Here is a 21,759-nt window from a genome sequence, read left to right as displayed (position 1 = left end):
TGGGACGCACCGGGGGACGGCTGACGGCGGCCCGGGCGGGCGGAGGCGTGCCTGGCGCTAGGACCCGGCAGCAGGAGGAGGAGGAGGAGGAGGAGGCGGCGCGGCGGCTCTCGGGGCCGGGTTACCAGCCCGCCGTGACTCAGTGCGCTCGGCTTTGCGGAGGAGCCAGCAGGTCGGTGCCGTCTGTCCGTCCGTCCGTCCGTCCTTCCCTCCCTTTCACCCGGGGGCGGTTGGTTGGGGGGGGGGGGGGGGGGGGTGGGCTGGGCATCGCGCTGCTCCCTCCCTCCTTTATTCCCTCCCTCTGTCCGTCCGTCCGCCCGCCCGCCTGTCTGTCCGTCCTTCCTTCCTTTCTCTTCTCCCCTCCTTCCCTCCCTCCCGCCTACCCCGCGGCCTGGGCCCTGCCGCGCCGCTGAGGGCGGCCGCCCGTTGTTGTGGTGTGTTCGCAGCGAGCCAAGATGGAGTACGAGTGGAAGCCCGACGAGCAGGGGCTGCAGCAGATCCTGCAGCTGCTGAAGGAGTCCCAGTCGCCGGACACCACCACGCAGAGAGCCGTGCAACAAGTATCCTTGGGCGAGGCCGCGCGGCGGCGGGGACGGGGGAGAAGGGCGGGGGAGCGCGGCCTGCGGGCCCCGGGGGCCGCCCGGCCCCGGCCCCGGCCCCGGCCGCGGGCCCGGGCACCTGTTGCGAGCCCGCCGCCAAGGGCCGCGGCTCCCCTTTCAGGCCCCTGGCTGGCTGCGGCGCGGCCGCTCCGGTGTCGGCCGCGTTACCGGGTTACCCCGCGCTGGGCCGCCGCCAGCGCACGGCCGCGGCGGGGCGGGAGCGGGGCCCTGGCGGTGCCGGCGCCCGGACGGAGGCCCCCGGGGCCCCCCGAGGCCCCCTCGTCCGGCCGCGGGGCCCGGCGGGGGCCTCCCGAGCGAGGTAGCGCGGCGCCGGGACGCGAGGCGGGAGCCGGCGGTGTCGGGGGGGGGGGGGGTGTGTGCCCCCGGCGTGCTCCCGCAGCCCGGGCCCGGCGCCTGCGATCACCGTTAGGCTCTGAGGGCGGCGGGGAGGGGGGGACGTGCGCCACAGGGCTCCTCGGGGTGGCTCTGCCGGGCGGGTTTTTGTCAGTGGCGTGCGCTCGTCTTCCTCCCCCCATCCCCTCCCCCCCCCCCTCCAGTCTCGAAACGGTGAAATGGCGGAATAAAAATTAAAGGAAATTTTAGGTTAGGAGCGGTAGAAACATAGCTCCTGAAAAATAAAGCCCTCATCGGTTGTGCGCTGGCCTTTGAGCTAGCCACATAAGTGCTTTGAAATACGTAGAAGGCTTTCTGAAATTCTCTGAACGGTACGAGTTTATTATCTCTCTCCCTTTTAGTTTATTATCTCACTCCCTTTTTATTTAAGGCGTGTGCTTGAAGGTCTTAACAGATGGCATCAGAATTCATTCGCATAGGTAAGAACAAATGTATATAAGGTTATTAAAAGAGTTTAGTTTAAAGACAAATTTACTCAACTTCTACACTTTGCTAACATAGCCAAGCATAGAACAGCTTCTGCTATTATCTGAAAAGCAAAGTGAGTTTTCATATTGATCATCTTGCTCTCAGAGCTGTGTCTTAGATTTGTAAGATGCTGTTTCTTTTTTGGAAAATACTATACGGAGTGGTAGCTAAAGTGTTCTGATAATGCCTCAAACTTGGGCAGGCTTTCCTTAGTACTTCAAATGCAAAATTGTTGAAAGCTACTGGTGTTACAATGTAAAAGGCATTTCACAGCTCAGCTTCAAATAACCTGCTTTGTTTGTTGAAAAATAGCAGAGTAGGTGTTGGATGGGCAACATAGTAGATGTTGTCTGTTGTAAAGATGAGCAGAATCTTTTTTAAACAAAAGTGCACTAAATTGATGTATGAAATTTTTAAATGTTAGTGGTAATTCCCTGCTGTGTTAATACACCTTACTTTCAAAGAGGTTCTTGTATGCAGGCCTGTAAAAAGCAGAGCAGTGGCACACTTTATTATTGTATTACATGATAGTTTGGAAAAATGTTTTAATACAGCTTGACAGGTCATGACCTTTAATTTTAAATAAATAAATATTCTTTCAGTCCGTTTGTGATAGCTGTTGTATTGTAGGGTGCTACCTATTAACATGCCCAAGCAGGATGGTGATTAATGGTTTCAAATTTGAAGTACTTTCAGTCGATAATTTAATGTAAGATTATCAGTGTACTCTCTTGTGCTTTTTCATTATGACACAGTTCTGATATTTAAGTGCTCAGAACTCAAATATAATAAAGTGGGGGAGCACGGGTCAGCCAAAAACCTTAATTTAAGTTATGAATCAGTAAGGCTTTCAAACATTTGTCAGATGAAGAAATTAACTTTCTTTTTTCTTTCAAGAAAAATTTAATGTAGGTGAAGAAGTTGTTGAGGATAATATGGCCTGTTAGCTATTCTTTGATTCCTAGACTGGTGAGGTGTATTCTAATTTAATACTGCTATTTGAGTTCTTTCTGCTTGCTTCTGCTGCTGCTTCATGTTTGAGCCATTTTGATGTGCAGATGTTAGTAATGTTCAACTGACTGCTTTGGTGGTCATCTTTCTGAATTGTGGAGAAAGTAAAAAATTTACAGGACACAGTACCCTACTTTTTGGCTCCTGAAAGAGCTGTTTGGCATGGCACCTAATCTTTGGATGTGTGTTTTATCATTTCTAGGCACCACGTGGAACAGTCAGTATTACTTTCACTTGGCATGGCCATCCTTCTGTTTACACTCATCTCTTGTGTTTCACAAGGAAATAACTTGTAGCTGTGATAAGTGTGCTTTACTCTGTTACTGAGTGGTGAGAGGACAGACTTCCCTAGCAAAGTTAATACTCTGTGCAAACAACCTAAATATCTAAAGAAGAAGTTTCTTAAGTTTGTGTTTGAGACTAGATAAACTAGTTGTTGGTCATTAGAAGGAAATGGATCCTTTAGAACTGTGAGGGACCTAATGGGCCATGGAGACCTAACAGATGAATTTGGTTAAGGTTTTACCTAATTTGAATGCTTAGAGGTTCAGCTAAATTGCAAATGAAGTCAATGCAATGCATGTGAATCAAGCACTGTTCTTCAGAAACTAATTTTTTGCTGAACGTCTTGATTGTGTAAACCTACTAGGTATCATCAGTATGTCAGTAACTTGAAGATGATGCTGCATATTTATGATAATACTTACAATACTATTGTTGAGCAGCATATCAAGTAATACCAGGGTGCAAGAACAGGGTATAGGGAGAATGCCAGATCGCTTTTCCAGACAAACAGCACAGAATACTTGGAAGTTTGAGGCAGAAGAAATGGTAAATTTTAGAAAAACAGCTACATACCTTCACAGCTCTTCAGAAACATAATAATTCTTATTGTAGTTTCCCCAAGGACATAGTGAAGAGGTTGGTATTGCTAGTAAGACACTCGTTCAGACAGCTGACACTCTAGAAAACAGGTATGTATATGGAAGAACAGTTCTCTGTTACTTGTTTGAGATGGTGGATAAGAATAAACTAGTTACAAATATCTAGGCATTTACAATTAAATTCTCACTGCTGAGAGCTCCGGCTGCAGCTAGTTAGAGTCATTTAAAAAAAAAAAGTTTGTCTAATATTAAGAAAGTGAATAGCATTAAAATAAAACAGCTATTTATGATTTTAATAGGCTAAAGTGCTTTATTTATGGTGGAGAAAAACAAGAAATGTGTTGTAGGATTGTGTCTCAGTGGATTCCATAGTTTGGCGGGCTTCTGATTGTAAATACTGAAATTCAAAACTATACAGAAACAGATTTTTAATGGTTTTAAAAATATTTCTTTAAGAATCTTTTAACTTCTGTTTATGTCCCTGGATTTTATTTTATTTTTTCAGATTTCACCACAACTAAAAGGTATTGCTTCAGTATGAAGACTGCAGACTGTCTTCAGATTGTTCTTACTTGGAATATTTTAAGCTTTTATATACAACTGTTTCAAATGACACAGTAGGACACAACAGATTTAATAATAATTGTATCTGGAAAGCTATAAAAGCTGCATGTGGAAGATTTTACTTTTCCTTAACAGTTTCTCTCTTCAGAAACTAGAACAACTCAATCAGTATCCAGATTTCAACAACTACCTGATTTTCGTTCTTACAAAGTTGAAGTCTGAAGGTGAGTTCTTGAGATACGGACTGTTTTATTCTGTTTCTATTTTTCACTTGTTTGGTTTTTGTTTTCTTTACCTTGAAAGAAATAAGAAGCTGATTCCTGCAGTCGGTTTGCTGGTTTGTGGATCTCAGCAGTCTTTTGAGAACTTGTCCCCTCAGGAAATTTTGTGGTAAAATGTCTGGTAACTTACTGCTGCTTGTAGTTTCAAAGTTTTAGAATAGGTTCCACTCCGAATGTCCTATGAAATCTTATCAGAAGTGCTGGAGCATCATACTTCTCTGAGACTGTAGTAAAAATGGAATGAATTTGCTTCATGGTGATGAATTGTGACTGTAGACAACATAAAAACATCCTGCTAGATCCAGTTAAAATCATCTAGTAATCAGCCTGCTAAACATTTTGAAGATCACATACTAGAGTTGTCTGAAGAGGCTGCCTGTCAGAACCTTTATCCTGAAGTCTTTCTTGCAAAATGGCGTTCTAGTTAACGCCTCCTTCCCTCCCCAGACCCCCATCTCCCTGTCATTCTAGTAAAATGGAGTTAGAAATCCACTCAGTATTTACTGAGGGCTTATTCTTATGGACCTTAGTACATGCTCTGTATGGCATACTACATAGCTTCTACCTGCTGGTAAACTCATGTGAAAGATTTTCTTTCCAGTGTACTACAGCTACTGATCTGTGAGGTCTTCACTAGTGAGAGAGATTTATTTCAGGACCTGTTTTAGCACATGTGGCTTTTTTATGTTTGTCATTAATGACAAATCACAGTGCTTTTGGATTGTGTGCATAGGAAGTATTCCGATAATCTTTAAGGCCTTGGGGAAATCTCTGAAATTTGAGAGAGTGCTTTCAAGACCTGAATCAGCCAAGATAATAAATTATTGAGCAAGTTGGTAGTGTAGTTGTAAAGTACCCAACACTTACATGTTAATGAATGTGGTACCATACTTTAATTGCTTGTGTGCTTTAAACCAGTAACAGAAAAATAAAAACACAAAGCAAGTCTGGTACTGGGATCTGGAATTTGTACAAAGGATATGGTGAGGGGGTTGCTTCACATCTTTTTTCTCAGTATGTTTTCTAACAGTGGTTAACCTGCTAATTTCCCCTTCTTTGTTCTGCTCACCGTTTGTGCTTGAGGTTCTAGGTACTGATGTACGTTTAATGATGTCAGGATCTCTCTTTCTAATGGATCTGCTTAGGTTATCCAATAATCTTTTTACCCCTTCTTAATGTTTATACACATTAATTTGTTCGGAATGGAATGAAAGGTAGGAGATGCTAATCATTACAAAACGTTTGTTTTAAAGCTCTTACATTGCAGGGAGGAAACATTTAGGATCTGGTGGGTTGAGGGAGGCAACCAAACTGAGAAGTAGCAAGTTAACTTCTAAGAAGAGCTGTCTAGGATCATCCTGCACTGATGGCTCTCAGGTACATCATGTAGTCTTCCGTGAGACTACTGAGAAATATGTCGCTTCAGAGAAGATCTTGTCCTGCATCAGTCACGTTTTCAGTCATAATCTTTTGTCCAAGGCAGCTGGTCTTCTTCAGCTTTCTATTTCAAGGTCAGGAAACTTTCAGATTATTGAAGGTGGGGCATGGTCCTTGGCAGCCTGCTTTAGGTGTCCCTGCTTGAACAAGGGGGTAGGACCAGATGATCTTCAGAGGTGCCTTCCAACCTCTGCCATTCTGTGATTCTGTGTCATAATAGAGTCCAGTGGTGGTATTTTTCACAGTTTGCCAAGTTCCAAATATCTTGTTACCTTGCGTAGATAAGACTAATGAGGGATAACAGAGGACTGTTGGCTGGTTTTGCTTTGAATCCAAGGGCCAGCAGCTCTCCATCCCTTATTAGTCCTGCCAAGTAAGGTAAAGAGACTTTTAGAACTGCTGTTACTCTTGCATGCTCTTGGAACAGTAGGGGAAATGTGATGGACCCTGTCTTCATTACAACTGGGAAAGTATTCTTTCACTGTCTATCCTGAGGAGGTTTCTCTTGGCAATCTGTCCTACTAGTCTGTTGGCTAGAGAAGGGAAATAGTGTGCTTCATGACACAGCTGAGAGATCAGTGCTGTTGGAAGTCATGCTTTTCTTATGGCCATAACTTCCCAGCAAAAGGGGCCACAGAAGTAAGCTTTTAACATGACTGACAGTTTAGTCAGTGGAAATTAAAGTGGTCTGGTAGCTAGTGCATGGGGCAAAAAATAACTTGGTTTGATAGCAGGTGTGACTAACCTTTGATGGAATTTTTGCCACTGTTGAAACTGCTGTTTAGAAAACTGTGCTTAAAGATGCATTTTAATCCACCATTACAGAATTTCTACATTCAGGAGCTGTCATATAAGCGTATTTTAAGCACCTTTATTTTATTGCAACAAAGGTTGTACCAAGTTGTTGCCTTTTTTTAGTACCAGAAATATTACTTTCCAGTTGAAGGAAGTGTAACTTTATTTTCCCTTCCAGCCTTAGCTTTGTCCGAACAAAGTTCCTGTATCTGAATGCTTAAAACATGCAGGTTTTAGGTCTCTTGTGGTACTACTGCACATAATGTGGGTTTTGCTTTGGTTTTGGTGTTAAACTTCTGTGAGCCTTTTTTAGCTGATAAAGGCTTGGATCTTCCTGAATACAGGTGTTGCCCTGCTGCAATTTATCAGTGGAAATATAAGGCCAGTCTTATAGCTAACGAATGCCCGAGCTTTTTTTTTCTTCTACTTGTTTGTCCAGACTTGCAGTGCTATCTTCAGAAATGCTAATCCTGACATTATAAATATCATAGAATGTAAAAAAATAAATATCCAGGAAATAGCATGCTGTCCTGAAAGTCAGACAGTAGGCAAGCTGATGGAATAAAATATGATCCCAAATCATTGAAGGCTGAGGTATAGCTCTCTAGAAGATAACTCCCAAGAAGTATGGTGCTCAGAGATCATCCTCAGTTGGGCAAGATGAAGTCTATGTTAATTGAAAAATGTTTGAAAGAAGCTTGTCTTTGTTTGTAAATGAAAGCATCATTCAGATTTTCTGTTATTGTAGCTGTTTCTTCCTGGTTTGACAGGTATAAAGCCTAGCAGATAATGTAGTGGTGCTGTGCTCCCCTGGCATCTTTCTTCTTCTCTTTTTTTTTTAAGATGTCCCCTGAACTGAGCTCAGAACCCTGTAAGCCTGTCTTCTGTAAATAAGTAACTTGCTGGAATGTGTGCGTATTACTACTGCTGCTTCTCAGATCCTTTTCTCTTCCCCCCCCCCCCCCCCCTTTTTTTTTTGTGGTTGACTGAAATAGTCCGGTGTGTCATGTCTGCTTCTGTTGTTCTTCGTTTCTTTCTGGAGCTTTCATTCTTTGTTCCCAGTCGTGTATCTAAATCCTCCTTTCCTTGTTTACATATTTCCTTCTGTAGTCACAACTCTGTTACCTTGAAGGAAAGGACAAGAAAACATCTGAAAACTGAGCCTTTTTACTATCTTGCTGCAGATAGTCCTGGTCTCTAGTTATGGTGCTTTGAGGCACTTGCTCAAGACATCTGAAGCACGAGGCGGATCAGAGGAAGAATTTCTAGGTATCATAATATAGGTGGCTCAATCTGTAAGCAGAACTTCTGGGTTTTGTTTCAGACCTTACTAACGCAAATGATGAAATACCTCAAGTTTTTCTGTATCAAAACCTTAATTGGTTTATGCCTTCTGTAAGTGAATGTTTGATAGATACCTTACCCCCCTCTTCCCATTGAAAACACACTGGCAAAAATAGCATCCTTCTTAATTTGTCTGTCTTGGCTTTTGTAGAAAAATCCTTTCAATTCCCTGTGATTTTTTTTTATTATTATTTTTTAACCTATAATTACACCTTACTTTATCTTCTGCAGCCTTCTGAACTTTGTGAATGAGAGGATGATCAGGCTTACACTAAATTATCAGAAAGTGATGACCAATGTCATTCACCAATAATACTCAACTAATTTTCATGAATTCGACATATCAGTTAGGGAGTATTGGATGTGATGACTGTCATAATTGTGGCATGATACTTGGTTGATGCAATGTTGTATCAGCATACTCTGAGATGACAGGGTGTGCTTGCATCAGCAAAGACTACTCTGTTGCTTCCTGGCAACAGTTCTCTGTTCAACTATGAAGAGAAACTACATTGCAACTTTATAATCTCTGTGGAGGATGCCCACTATGTTTACACTTGTATCCATGCCAGAATAGGGGTCTTCACAACTCAGGGACAGCAAAAAGAAAGTTGTCTTTATAATGTGTCAGAACTACTGTGGTATTCTACGGGGCCTGATGTGGCCTTCAAGATGGTGGATGTTTTATATAAGAATTGGAAGAACCGAAGTTGTGTCAAAGCTTACCACTTCTTAGGTAAGATTTGACATACCTAATACCTCTTTATATTGTGAAAAAAGAACATGACTACTAATAAAAGTTCTAGTTAAAAAAACAAATAAGTCCTTTCTCAGATCTGTCTTTTATCCTGCTTAGACAAGCAACAGAAGTCATTGTTAGTTTATGGATAGTGTCTCTAAAGCCTTGAGTTGGGTTCCTTCTACTTTGTCCTTTAGATTCACTGCTCTGCTTTTTGCTAGGATCTAGGCTAATGGCAACATACCTTGAGACAAACACATAATGATCCTGATATCATTCTGCTGGCCCATGTAGCCATAATTATTTATCCTGTTGCGTCACACTAGGGTATAATCTGTCTGCAGAGATAACACTAGTGAGACCAAAGATTGGAGTTCCCACTTTAGGATGGGCTGAAGAGTCAGTCACTAAAACGTGATCCAAGATCATAATCCAATGGACTTCGTATAGGTGCTACAGGATAAATAGTTGAAAATAGAACAGTGTCTCAACCACTCTATTTTCATGTGTCACTTCGTTATTCAGAGTACCTTACTTGCTCATGGAACATTACCATGGGAAGGTTTGTCAGTATTTTTCCTGTCCATCCTCCCCAGCCAAAGTTTGTTTCAATAGAAGCTGCCACACATGGTAGCTTATTTTCTATTAATAATGACACTAATGATTCATCTAGGTCTGCAGGTGGAATTTGGAATGGCTTTTCCTAAACTATTACTGGGATCCAGAGTGGTTCTGTAAGTTTAAAGTGAATATTTTCTGATAAGTGCTGGAATTCAAATGTAGTCTGGCTAGTAGTTTTGACTTGGCACGTTGGTGTTGAAAGGTCTTTGAAGCTGAGTAAGAAAAGGCCTGTGTGAGATCATGTGTTGATTAACCAGCTTTCAGTTTCAGGAAGGTATTTTTGATGAGCAGGATTAAACCAGAAAAAGGTGTTTTTTAAATTAAAACAACACCTCCACCCCCAAAAAATCACCCACAAAACCCATCATCCATCATGATGTCACTTGTATATACTAAAATAGCTGTCAAGGAGTGAATCTGATATCTGATGGGATTAAAATTCAGAATTAAACTCAGATTAATGTATCCTTACTTAGAATTTAAAGTGCTACACAGAATGTATAGTGTCATAGTGAAACAACAGTGAAATATTTTGCTCTTAAATTCTGATATATTGAGAATTAAAATAAATAAATAAATCTCACCTCGGTATTAGAATCAATGCAAAAAGTAATTGAGGTGCATACGTTTCTTAAGGGAAACCAACTCATGAGATGATTAATTTTTTTAGATCAGAGCGCTGAAAACTGCATGCTTTTTCACCTTTTCACTCCTTTCTGTGTCCCCACAGGGGTATTGTAATACAGACTTCAGTAAAATGTTTCTCCTAAGCAGTTTCATGGTATACATGCCATAGGTGAGAAATGACAGATCTATTTATTTTTTTAGAGTCTTGAAAGAAACTTTGAAGTTACCAGTGGATTGTGTTATGTGATTCAATGGTTCAGGAATGCTTTCTTGGAAATCCTTATTGTGAGCATCCAGAATCAGAGTATGGGATCTCTATTATTATCTCTTTCCTTATTCCTGAAACCCATACAAGGAAAATACTGAAAAAGAGCAGGTACAGTAACAAGTTTTTTGACTGTAAGTACCTGTTTTCTAACCCAGTACACTGATCTGCTTACGTTGGTGTAGGCTCTTCAAAGGTGCTGTTCATTGCAAGCAAAGTCATTTTGGGAGGAGAAATCTTAGAATTTCTGTTTTCTCTGAATAGTATTATGAAAAGAAAGGACAGAATTTCTCAGGCTTTCCCTTGATTATTAAGGCTATCAAACTTTTTTTCTTCTTCTGAAGTTCAGGTGGTCTTTAGTGTATGGTTTGTTTTGGCTCCAAAAAAAACGTGGCTTTATTTCTGGGGTAAGTGGGAAGTATTCAGCCATCTCTTTAAAGTCTTACCTTAGTATGTATCTCAAAAGCTGAATGTAGTCTGCTACAAGGGGCATTTATTTGTATACTTCTGTTAAGTCATACTTTCTCACTCAGTGACATTTGCTTTGTTGCTTCTCATGTCAAAGCATACTTAAAAAGCCAGTACCCACCATCCCCATGTGGTGTTTCCCTAGAGAAGAGGGAAGATATTGCTGGTGTGATTTCTAAGTGTACTTCTGTTGACCAAGTAGTTTGCTTCAGTGCAGTTCTCAGCTGCTTGAGACTAGCATGTCTTCTGCTGTGGTTTTCATCCTCTCTTTGTTAAAACATACATGTGTAGATTGCTAAAAAAAAAAAAAAACCAACACCTAAGTGACTGAGATAAGAGTAGTGTTATTCACTTTGCAGATGGTGATACACTGACTATAAGCATGGCTTATATTTTGCCCTCTTACTCCTGTAATATTGGTAACTTTAACTGTTAGGGTGTAACTTCTATTTAAAAGGAAAACTGCTCAGTGTGCTCATTTTGCTCTCAAAGCTGTTAAGGCTTTTTTAGAAATAAGCTCATGCTGTGTGTTTTAACTACTGGTGTGGATTTAATATGTGCAAATGCAAAATGTTCTAAAAATCATCACAAGTGTCACTCTTGTTTGTGAAGATTTCTGATCCATTTTTGAAAAATAGGCTGTCTTGTAACAGCTAAAACCAAAAAAATAAAGATCCTGACAGAGCAGTGTCATGAGACAAGATAAATGTTGTCTTCAGAGTGACAGGTACAGAAATACCTTTATGAGCTTTACAGCAGGAAAAAAAAAATTATTTTTTTTTCCCCTGGGACTTTAAGTAACCTTGAGTATAATACTTTAAGCTTGAAGTGGTATGGTACACTATCCAGTCAGAAATGAGATTGGAGATGTTTCAAAACATTCAGTGTATCTGAGTATGTTAACAACCTTGAAATGTAGTGGCTGGTCTGAAATTAATCAGTGCTCCGTTGATTCCTGTGAGTCATGGGGAAAAAAAAAAATTGACACAGTTGCCTAAGTATAGGAATGTCTGTAAGATACCAAAACAAGGCTGGAAGTGTTCTGCTGATGCTGAGTGTTGCATATTTATTGCTTAAGTGGCAACAGCCTTGCTTCTGAAGATACTGAAGAACTGCTGACCAAAAATTAATTTATTGGTTAGTCTACAATTTTTTTCATTCTAACCAATAATGGCCATGGGTCAAACAGTGCAAAAATGTGTACATCTCTGTAGGCTTGCAAAACCATGAAACTTTTAAAGAATTCTCTGGTTTTACTGCTCTTTTCAGCTTCTCTATTGTATCCCCACAAACTGGTTGTCTCAGCTCTTTAATGCCATTTTATGCATCACCTCCTGATCCAGCAATTGAATTGGTGCTAGAATTCTACCAAAGAAGAGAAGAATCCTTAATACCGAATGGAAATTCAGTGTAAGGACAGTATGATTTGCTACAATATCCCAAACTCTGTAACAAATACAGGATATTGTTGCAGTTGGAGAACATCTAAAGACTATAATTCTCTGGCTGTTCTGTTTGTCTGTACCTTAGCACTAATTCAAGTGCATTGGAAAAAGAAACGATGAGCTTTGTGATGGAAGCGACCTAGCCAGTCTTTGGCAATGAATGAATTAGGAATTAGAGTAATTAATCTCTCTGAAGAAATTGCTTGGTGAGATGAATAGAAGTTTATTCACTCTCTGACTATATTGAAGGTGAACATGACATCTATTATATGAATAGCTGTTGGAACACAAGGATTAATTGGATGAATGAAATAAGGCCTTGTTATCAATTTTGGTAATTCAGAATACTGTTCAGACTATGAAGTGAGTATTGGGAAGTACAAAATAAAAGATACCCAGCAACACTGGTGTTGTATACTATGCCATGCCATGCGTTGGAAGTTTTGGCCACTTCTGCTGTCTACATTCTGTAGGTATATCTTAACAAAAAATTGTGTTTGCAGGCACATACAGGTCTCTGTTATAAAGACAAACTACTTCGTTTTTCTGAGACTTCCTTGCCAGGAAGGCTTCTTCCCCTGTAATGAGTAACTAATTCATTAAGGCAATCTTCCGTCATTTTTATTTCTTGAACCTGCACTTGGCATATTTTCTTCCTCTTCTGACTTTTCTGTATACTTGAACTCGTATTTTCAGTTTGCTATTTTAGGTTGCATTCTGGCAAATGGCAGTGTAGGGTTTTGGCACTAGTGCGATTGTTCTTCCTAAACAGATGTGCATAAACCTGCAATAAGAAATTAGGGAGCAGATACATGCTTTTAATTCAATACTCCTTTATATAGTTTCTTTTGTTATTATTACTTGAGAAATTTAACTTTTTTGTTTTACTCTTTGCCTTCACAAGAGTTCTTATTATGAGCAAAGTGACTGATCTGCTATTTAGAATGCCAATTAAAATGAGACTATCTGAGAAGCTTCAATATGTGGCTCTGCTGATTCTGTTCTTCCAAGTCATTTGAAATCCATCTTCAGCCTCCTTATTCTTCAGTTTCTACTTCAGACTTCCACAGTCACCTTTCCTTGTGGAGGGAGGAAAATGAGGGAAAGCTTGGAGTGTCTACCGTTTAGAATCATAGAATATCCCGAGTTGGAAGGGACCCACAAGGATCATCGAGTCATTTAGAGCAATTCAGTTGGAAGGGACCTACAAAGATCATCTAGCCCAACTGCCTGACCACTTTAGAGCTAACCGAAAGTTAAAGCGTGTTATTGAGGGCATTATCCAAATGCCTCTTGAACACTAACAGGCATGGAGCATCAGCCACCTCTCTAAGAAGCCTGTTCCAGAGTTTGATCACCCTCACAGTAAAAGAATTTTTCCTCATGTCCAGTCTGACCCTCCCCTGGGTTTGTACTGTTCCCACATGTCCTGTCATTGGTGACCAGGGAGCAGAGGCTAACACCTCCCTCTGCACTTCCCCTCCTCAGGAAGCTGCAGAGAATAGTGAGGTGACCTCTCAGCCTCTTTTTCTCCACAATAGACAACCCACATGTCACAAGATATGACTTCCAGCCATTACCATCTTCCAGCTTTTACAATTTTTGTTGCCCTCCTCTGGACACATTCAGGTACCTTAACATCCTTTCCTTATTCTTGAGCCTAGAACTGCACACAGCATTCAAGGTGAGACCACACCAATACTAAATATAGTGGGAGAATTTGCCTTTCTTGACTGGCTGGTTATGCTATGTTTAATGCACCTAGAATGGAGTTTGCCCTCTCGACTTCTATGGCACACTGCTGGCTCTTGACCATTGTGGAATGCTTAAAAATTCTCTGAGACTTAAAGCCTGCGAGTCAGAATTGCCCATGCAGTAGTAGATCCTCTGATTAAGAGAAGAACATCCTTCTGATCACTTGGAGTTAGGTGAATGCTTTTTCCTTGGAGATACTGAAGTAAAAATACACTCTGTTGAATCTATACCTGCTTGAATGGTCGCTGTGTGCTGTTTCAGATGAAGCAACCAATTTCACTGAGAAGGAATAGCATTGCTCAGTCAGGTGCTGCAGGGCTAAGCTGTCATAAGCTGCCTATACTGAGCTGAATGCAGACTGCAGCCATTATTGGTACTTATGACTCTTGTCATGACACTGTTGTACCTGAATAACTTGTGAAAGCAGAAGGCACAGCTGAGTCAAACCTGAATGGGGTTCTGAAGTGTAAGAATTGCCATTTAAAAGGAGGAGAAAGAATTTCAAAATGCTTCGCAAAAGCAGGAGTAATTCTTGGCCAGTTAATGAAGTCAGTTTTTATTAGCATCAGACATCTTGACTGTGGGATCAAGATGTACTTTTACGTGGCTTTTCAGATTGCTTGTGGGAAAGATATTCAGCTCCGAGGGTAGGAAAAATACAGTGTGTACTATTATTGCTGGTATTTTTTTCTGTGTTCCTCTCCAATTAGCATTAAAGGGATGGCTTTGTTACTTGCACATGAACAGTGTGAGAATTGATAACTGGCATTCCTTTTATAGGGCTAGATTTGGCTTCACGGGAGTGGTGAGTTAATCAATTGCACCTGCCTCAGCACTGCAAGGTAACCCACTGGAACTGTTCTGACGTCGTCATAACATTTCACAGCAAGTCTGCTTTCTGACAATCTACAAAGAGGTGCTGGTGCTGCTTCTTAGGAGCCATCACAGCCTAGGTCAGACACCAACACCTACCCTCATGAGTAGGAGAAACCATTTTTCATCTGTAATTCTATGAAGAAAAATAAACACTCTTTAATATGTATCTGCGTGACGTCTTGTCCACTCAGGCAGAACACTACCCTGACATCATGGCACCCATGCCTACTTCTATGGATATTTTACTGGTCAGAGTAAGAGTCTATAAATCACTTTACACAGTCATATGTTTCATGTGTTTTTTTGCATGGTAGTCTTTTTCTGAGCTCTCTTGGACTTTCAGGTGAACTACAGAAGATGCACTGCTTTCACATATATACCCAGTATCATACACGTTCTGATTAGAGGAAATGTGTTTATTTAAGGGCACAATCTCGTTCTTTAAGGCTAGTACAGCAGTGCTTTTAAATACTGTTTTAAGTACTTACTCTGTGAGCCATTAAAACCTTAAACTAGTACTACAGCCTTGCAAGGGAATTGAAAACTTGCTCAAAACCACGTGATATTTGAATAGCTATATTGTGAAGTGAGGTAAGGTGAGTGGAGGATCTTCTGCTGATTAATTTGGCAGTGAAGATGACATCAAATGCTAGAGGTCTGCTTCACTTCCCTTTTTTCTTGTACTGTGTGTTCTTGTCCACTCTATACTTCAGGGCTGACTGAGATAGGAGGCAAGACTGCGATCTCTTTTGATGGCTGAAGCATATGGCTGACAGAACTTAGCACAAAATCTATGAAGACTGAAGACTGTCTTACTCAGCTCTTAGGCCATCTGCTTGTAATCTTGGTGTTACAGCAAAAACTCCTCAGACCTATATTATTGTTTTCTGACAGTGCAGTTGTTAAGTTGTCGAATGCCCTGAATTCCATAGATATCTTCGTGCAGTGAGGTATCAGAAATTTTTTTTCTCAAACTAAGATTCTGACTGTGGTGTGGTTGTTAAAATGCCTGAGTATCAGATTCTGTGTTGCTTCTGTAGCTTAAATAGTCAGGGTCTGTTTAGCAGTCTCTTTGGCCCGTCTTTGTGATCTGTTTGCCACCTCTCAGCATGGTGATAATTGGCTTTGTTTTTTGTCTTTAATCTTTCTGCTTTTCTTGCTTCTTGTTCTTTGCCATTTGACAGAGATGTGACTTCTGGTATGAATCCCTTGCAATCTTCGCAAGTCTGCGATAAATGTTTACTATGAAGAATAGTCTTTCTATCCTTATCTTGGCTAAAGGAATGGATTTGACATACTTGATACTGCTGCACTCCATAGGATGCTCCATAAGGCAGTACTTCAGCAGCATTTTTCTTAAAGGCAGACTTGATATTTATTTAAACCAGCTGGCTAATCTGAGAAATTTCTTAGTACCTGTATCTTTGCTTGGTTAAATTGAAGCTGTTGTTTTGTCACTTTTGCAATCGTGTCCAGGCATACTAAAGGGCAACTGTTTTTCCTTAATGGAGTGCTTAGTATTTTCTGGCTAATATTAGTTTATACTAATAGCGGCTAACATATCGTGTCTAATCAGACCTCGGACGTAACTCTGACCTCCTGCACCCCTAAGAAGATACTGCTGGCAGATAAAAGAATGAGCAATTATTGTATTGTGTCTAACTGGTCACTAAGATGATGCATAAATTGTGGCTTGCAAGGACTTTAAATCACATGGGAATTAAAGAAGGACTCCTCTGGCTTCTATCCTGGCCAAACACATAGACACAATTTTAATTGCTTACGGAGCACTGGATTTCTTGAAGATGTGCTGTCAGTGGATTGCAGTTATGTAAAGCAGTCAGAGTTTGACACACAAAATTGGTTTAATAGTAGATGTAGAGATTTTACTTCTAATTCAGTAAATATTTCAGTCAAAACTGAAGCTGATCATGCATTCAAATGGGAACTTGTTTCTGTAGGTCATTCTCTAACAGAATTTTGTTGATGATATCTTCAAATTGTTGAAAAAAATGATGGAATTATTTGGTTTGATTTGCCAAGTAGTAGTTATACTGTCTGTCACAAGTCATAACCAAGTTCTGTGGTTGTGAAAAGCTGCTCCACTCATCTAGTCTCCATTTAAAATAGCAAACACTCTTTGCCCCTCCTTTTTCATTCTCCCAGAAAATTTGTTGGCCCTTGAAATGCTGCTACACTATACAAATGAAACAATATGGGTTTTTTGTTTGTTTGCTTGTTGTTGGGTTTTTTTTTTGTGCTAGTTAAAAGTTTGATGGTACTTAAAACCTATGGTGTAGGTAAAGTTGCATAATTGTTTCAAATACTTATTTAGTGTGTGGCTTCCTGGTTTATAAAAATGAGTTCTATACAAAAGCTATGTTTTTGAGTCAATACATTTGTAGTTACAAAGCATAAAAAATAATGCTTCTTCAGGAAAAATGAAATATGAACATAGAAACTAGATTAAAGAGTGCCTGATGGCTTTCTGGTTTTGGAGCTCAAATAAGATAAGTTGATTAAAATTAACTTTAATTTCTAATCAACCAAGCAAAAAACCCTGTCCTGAGAAGGGCTGCTTCTGTTTTAATTAGCCCTGATCATAACAAAAGTGTCTGACTGCCAGATGTTGAAGACATCAGGGTGTACTGAAAGTACTATGTTGTGATGCAGTAACTTTAATGTTAAAATATTTTCGAAAAGTGCATATCTTACTTTACTTATCTTTATTCTATTTGGATATTAATCATTTTGAAAACCTGCAATAGATCTGTGTGAAAACTGTAAATTCTTGTTGCAAATAAACTTTGAATATCCTTATTTCTTGCCCAGGTCAGGGCTATGAACAATAGCAAAAGAAATTCAAACATGTGACTAAAATACTAATTAAAATTACCTTTATGTGCTGTTTAGAGTTGCTGTAAATGTAAAGGTTCTTATAGTATAAACTTTCTATATAGAACATCCAGATCTTACTTTCAGCGTGTTTTAGAAGTAATACGAAGTTACTCATTCTCATGAAGAACCAAGCACAAGCCTACTCCAATATAACTGAAAGGTCTCAGCTGTTCTTTTTCCATTCTTCCTGTTGTCGCAGTAATTTAGAGGAATACACAGGAAAAAATAACTCAGCGAACTCAAACTTGAACTGAAACTCAAGGTGGTCTTAATTTGAATTTTTACTCTGTTTAGGTCTGTTCTGGTAGCTTTTTTTCTTACAGTTTGCACTGTGTAACACCTGTTAACAGTGTTTAAAGCCTTTTTTGTCTCCATCTTAGTTATTAATTTAATGGATCAGTAGAACAGCTGGTATCTGAAGGGAGTTCAATATTCTGTAGAAAAATAAAACGCTGTTTCTCAGGGAGTCAAGTTTTTTCTCTTACCCTGTGAATTCAGATCTATTCCCTGCCTATATCTAGAAAACTGTATCTCAAAATGTTGAATAGGCAATACTAATAGTCTAATTTTGAATAAATGGAAATACTGGATTCTGAAACTGGAAAGCTTTGCTACATAAATAGATGGGTGTAGTTGGAGGAAGAAATAAGATTAATATCTCACTATAAGCTTTGTTCTTGTTGCATTGTTTGGAAATCTGCCTTATTCTTCTGTGAGCTGATTGAAGGTTGAATGTAACTTATTTTCTGTTGCAGATGAACCAACACGTTCCTTGAGTGGTCTTATCTTGAAGAATAATGTAAAAGCACACTTCCACAACTTCCCAAATGGAGTAACTGACTTCATTAAAAGTGAATGTCTGAACAACATTGGTGATTCCTCTCCCTTGATTAGAGCTACTGTAGGTGAGTTTGCTCTTACTGATATCGGTAACATTTTCAGTATGCAGAGTGTATGAGTTGGAGCCTCACTAGAAGGCTAAAGAGTTGTTAAACTCCTGAAACTGTTTGCTTCTGGTAATTGTTGCAACTTCAGAATGTTTCAATGCAGATATTAACGTTCAGTATGAATATGTGCAAGTTGGACTTATTTTTGCTTCCTGTTTTCTTAAGTTGATTTAGCAATTCAGTTCACATCTCTTAAAATATAACTAAAATAAGTTTACTTAAATCTACTAAAACTCAGCTCTTTGCTGTTTTTTGTACCTGAAAATAGGAACAAAGGTCTGACTTCCGAACGATTTTAGCACTCCATTTGCTTCAATTAAATACTTATGTAGCTGCTTTCTTTTCCTCCCTCCCCACCCATGTATGCACATACATTCATACCCCTTCAGGGAATCATAATTACTGTACCATGTGTGACATACGTTCACATAACGAGCTTCTGCTTTTAAACACCTCTTCTAGAGAACAGTAGATAAATTGTGGTGATTGGAACATCATCTACAAGTGTTTTTATTTTTTTTTGCTACATGAAGTTCTGATTTCCTAACTGTTTTAGTGTACCTCTTCCATAAAATGTTGCAAGTGTGCATTATTGTTATTTTTATAAGCAGAGGGTTTTTTCTGCCTGCTCTTTGAGAATATGATTTTCCTTAATTACTACAGTCATTGCAGTAATTCCCCTTGTCTGCTCCAAAAAACTAGAAAAAAAAGTAAAAAAAAGCATTAACAATATAGTTGATTACAAAAGGAAGAAAGAGAGCATGTGCCACTTCAGAAGAAATTCAGCTCGTATCAACTGATTCCTGTTGGCTCAGCAAGCATATAAAATAATCTACCAGTTACTGCTCCCTTAGAGTCACTTGGTTTTGTTTTTGTCTGCTCTGTAGGATTGCTTCCCCGGACAGCTCTGTTATTTACTTTGGGCTAGAGGAAAATTGCCCATCTCTTAGTTTTTGTTTTTGTTTTTTTGCTGTCTCATCACTTTTGAAGCTGATTTACTGTGATTTTTATTAATGTCTCATTTCCTTAACAACAGTAGAAACTTTCAGGCTGGAGGTTGTGCTTACTATTTGTTCGTAGGAATTGTCAGTGTCGTACAATGGAACTGTCTAAAGGAGATATTCCAGCTCCATTTGGAGTGCTGTCTTAGGGCTGTTTCGTGGTTTGGTGTTGGTTGCTTTTCTGCAGGGGTCGTTTAATTGTTTTCAATCAGTTCTTTGATTTCTCCTAGTAAAAATAGTTTGTGGATTAATAATTAAATTACTGTTGAGCTTTAAGGGATCCTTGCAGGGATTATTCAGTCAGGTACGAACTCTGAAGATGCATACGAAGTGATCAGCTGTGAGCATACATATGTAAGGATTCCTAGTTAGCACATGCATTGCACCTTCCTGTGTGAAGTAATTAAAGACTTCTGTCTTAATAGTGATCTTGGTCCAATACCCACCAGTGACTTGATATCAGCAAGGTGTAAATGTTACTACCTACCTACACAGCTTATTAGCATATGAGCTGGCATTTACTAGTCAGAGCTGCTCGTTGAGATGAGTAGTTTTTTGCTGTTCAAGCACAATCAATTTAATGGGACAACCATAACAAAGATCTCTGTAACTCTGAGAGGAAAACAAGCACATACAGCAGCATCAAAATACCATCAGGGAAGTAATGCAGCCTTCACTCCTTTGTGGTCTCTGGTGCTTACCAGACAAAAGCTAATACCTTTTGATCAAGATGGAGGCAAGCTGATAAGTTCTCTTGTCAGAAGTCATCTCACAGAAGAGAATGAACACAGCAATAGAGTCAGTTTTAGAACAGTGACTTAAGATTGAATAGTAAATGTGTTATTTTTTCCTCACTTAGTGTTATGCTTTTTTTAACCCCAACATGAGTAACTGTGCAAAACTTCTACGTTCAGTGTAGTAGAGATCTTAAAAACCCTCAAGACAATGTTAAAATATGGATTCAAATTTAAAAAGGACTGCTGCATGTGTTGAGGACCCACCAAGTTAACCAGGAAATAAATGCATCTATTTAGAAGGTGTTTGACTATTTTTAGAACTTCCTAGGAATTCTGGTTTGGTCAGGACTGTACCTTGGTCAGGTCCTGCTTAAAAGCAAGCAAGTAAAATAGTTTGATTAAGTGGCAGGACTGAAGTGGCAGGACTGAAGAGCTTCACTGTAGAAAGGAAATGAAAGTTAATGATTATTCTTTGTGGGGCGGTTTTGTCATGAAGTTTGTTTTTTTAGAATTAAGGAGTTCAGAAATCAGATTTTTAGGAGCTACAGAGGCAAAACACCACCTGAAAGGAAAAAAAAAAAAGCCTTCCCCTGTTCTGTTATTGGCATGAAAGTACTGAAGCATAGCTGCTTTTACTTCATACTCATTTTTTTTATGGTAGAGCTGGTGCTATAAATTAGGGTTGTATATAATTGAAACAATGAGAAAATGATGCTGTCATGACAACTGCACTTCTGTTTTTAACGAATTCTGACATCCCTCTGGACTTTCTCGTATGTTGGGCTAATAGGGTACCAAGCTGCTGCTAATGTTATATTTCACATTTGTCAAGTGAAATAGCAGCAGATTCGTAATGGTGATGTGAAGTTCAGTACACATCAAAGACCGTCTTTAAAGATTTTCAGTTTCAATTTATAAACTCGGAGCTTAGAATGTTGGTCAGAAGGAGAGGCCCGCTTTAACTCTCAGGTCTTACTCAAACCTGTCAAAAGTCAGAAACTACTTTGTGACGCTCAGTTTAATTGCATGAGCCAGCAATGTGCCCTTGCTGCAAAGACTAATGGTATCCTGAGCTGCATTAGCCAATGTATTGCCAGCAGGTCAAGGGAGGTGAGCCTTTCCCTCTGTTCGGCACAGGTGAGGCCACACCTCAAATACTGGATTCCTCAGGTCCAGGAGAGACTTTAGCATACTGGAGAGAGTCCAGCAAAGGGCCACAAAGATAGTGAAGGGACTGGAGCACCTCTCCTCTGAGGAAAGACTGAGAGAGCTGGGACTGACTGGTCAGCCTAGGGAAGGAAGAGAAGGCTCCAGGGATCTCCATGTCTGTAAGTATCTGCAAGAAGGGTGCAAAGAAGACAGAGCCAGGTTGTTTCCAGTGGTTCCCAGTGATGGGATGAGGCATAACTACCAGTATTAGTAGTGAATTATTCTAACATTTAAATTTTGACTTGTATAAAGTCTGTACTAGTTCTTAAGCAGCCTTCCCTGTTCTTGTCCTCTGATTTGTTTTTCTTGGAATTTCTGTGTATACTGGAAATGGAATTAGTGACTCATTGGCCTGTCCTATCTGTTTGCTGGAC

At 39.9% G+C, this 21,759-nt stretch overlaps 1 protein-coding gene across 2 annotated transcripts in view; it reads left to right on the top strand.

Moving 5' to 3' along the window:
* Positions 1–298: 298 nt before the first annotated feature.
* Positions 299–21,759, top strand: part of TNPO1 (transportin 1) — a 58,609-nt gene continuing 37,148 nt past the window's right edge. The window contains exons 1-4 of one of the 2 annotated variants that reach the window (XM_013192093.3): positions 1,393–1,432; positions 3,882–3,900; positions 4,076–4,164; positions 18,247–18,396. In XM_013192093.3, coding sequence (XP_013047547.1) covers positions 1,408–1,432; positions 3,882–3,900; positions 4,076–4,164; positions 18,247–18,396 — 283 coding nt within the window. In that variant the 5' untranslated portion in view covers positions 1,393–1,407. Of the gene's footprint in view, positions 561–1,392; positions 1,433–3,881; positions 3,901–4,075; positions 4,165–18,246; positions 18,397–21,759 lie in introns of those variants that run through there. The other variant, XM_066988582.1, reaches the window with a different exon arrangement.

This window comes from Anser cygnoides, chromosome Z (genome assembly GCF_040182565.1).
Source record: "Anser cygnoides isolate HZ-2024a breed goose chromosome Z, Taihu_goose_T2T_genome, whole genome shotgun sequence".
NCBI classification, from domain to species: domain Eukaryota; kingdom Metazoa; phylum Chordata; class Aves; order Anseriformes; family Anatidae; genus Anser; species Anser cygnoides.
This window is presented reverse-complemented; position numbering and strand designations above follow the sequence as displayed.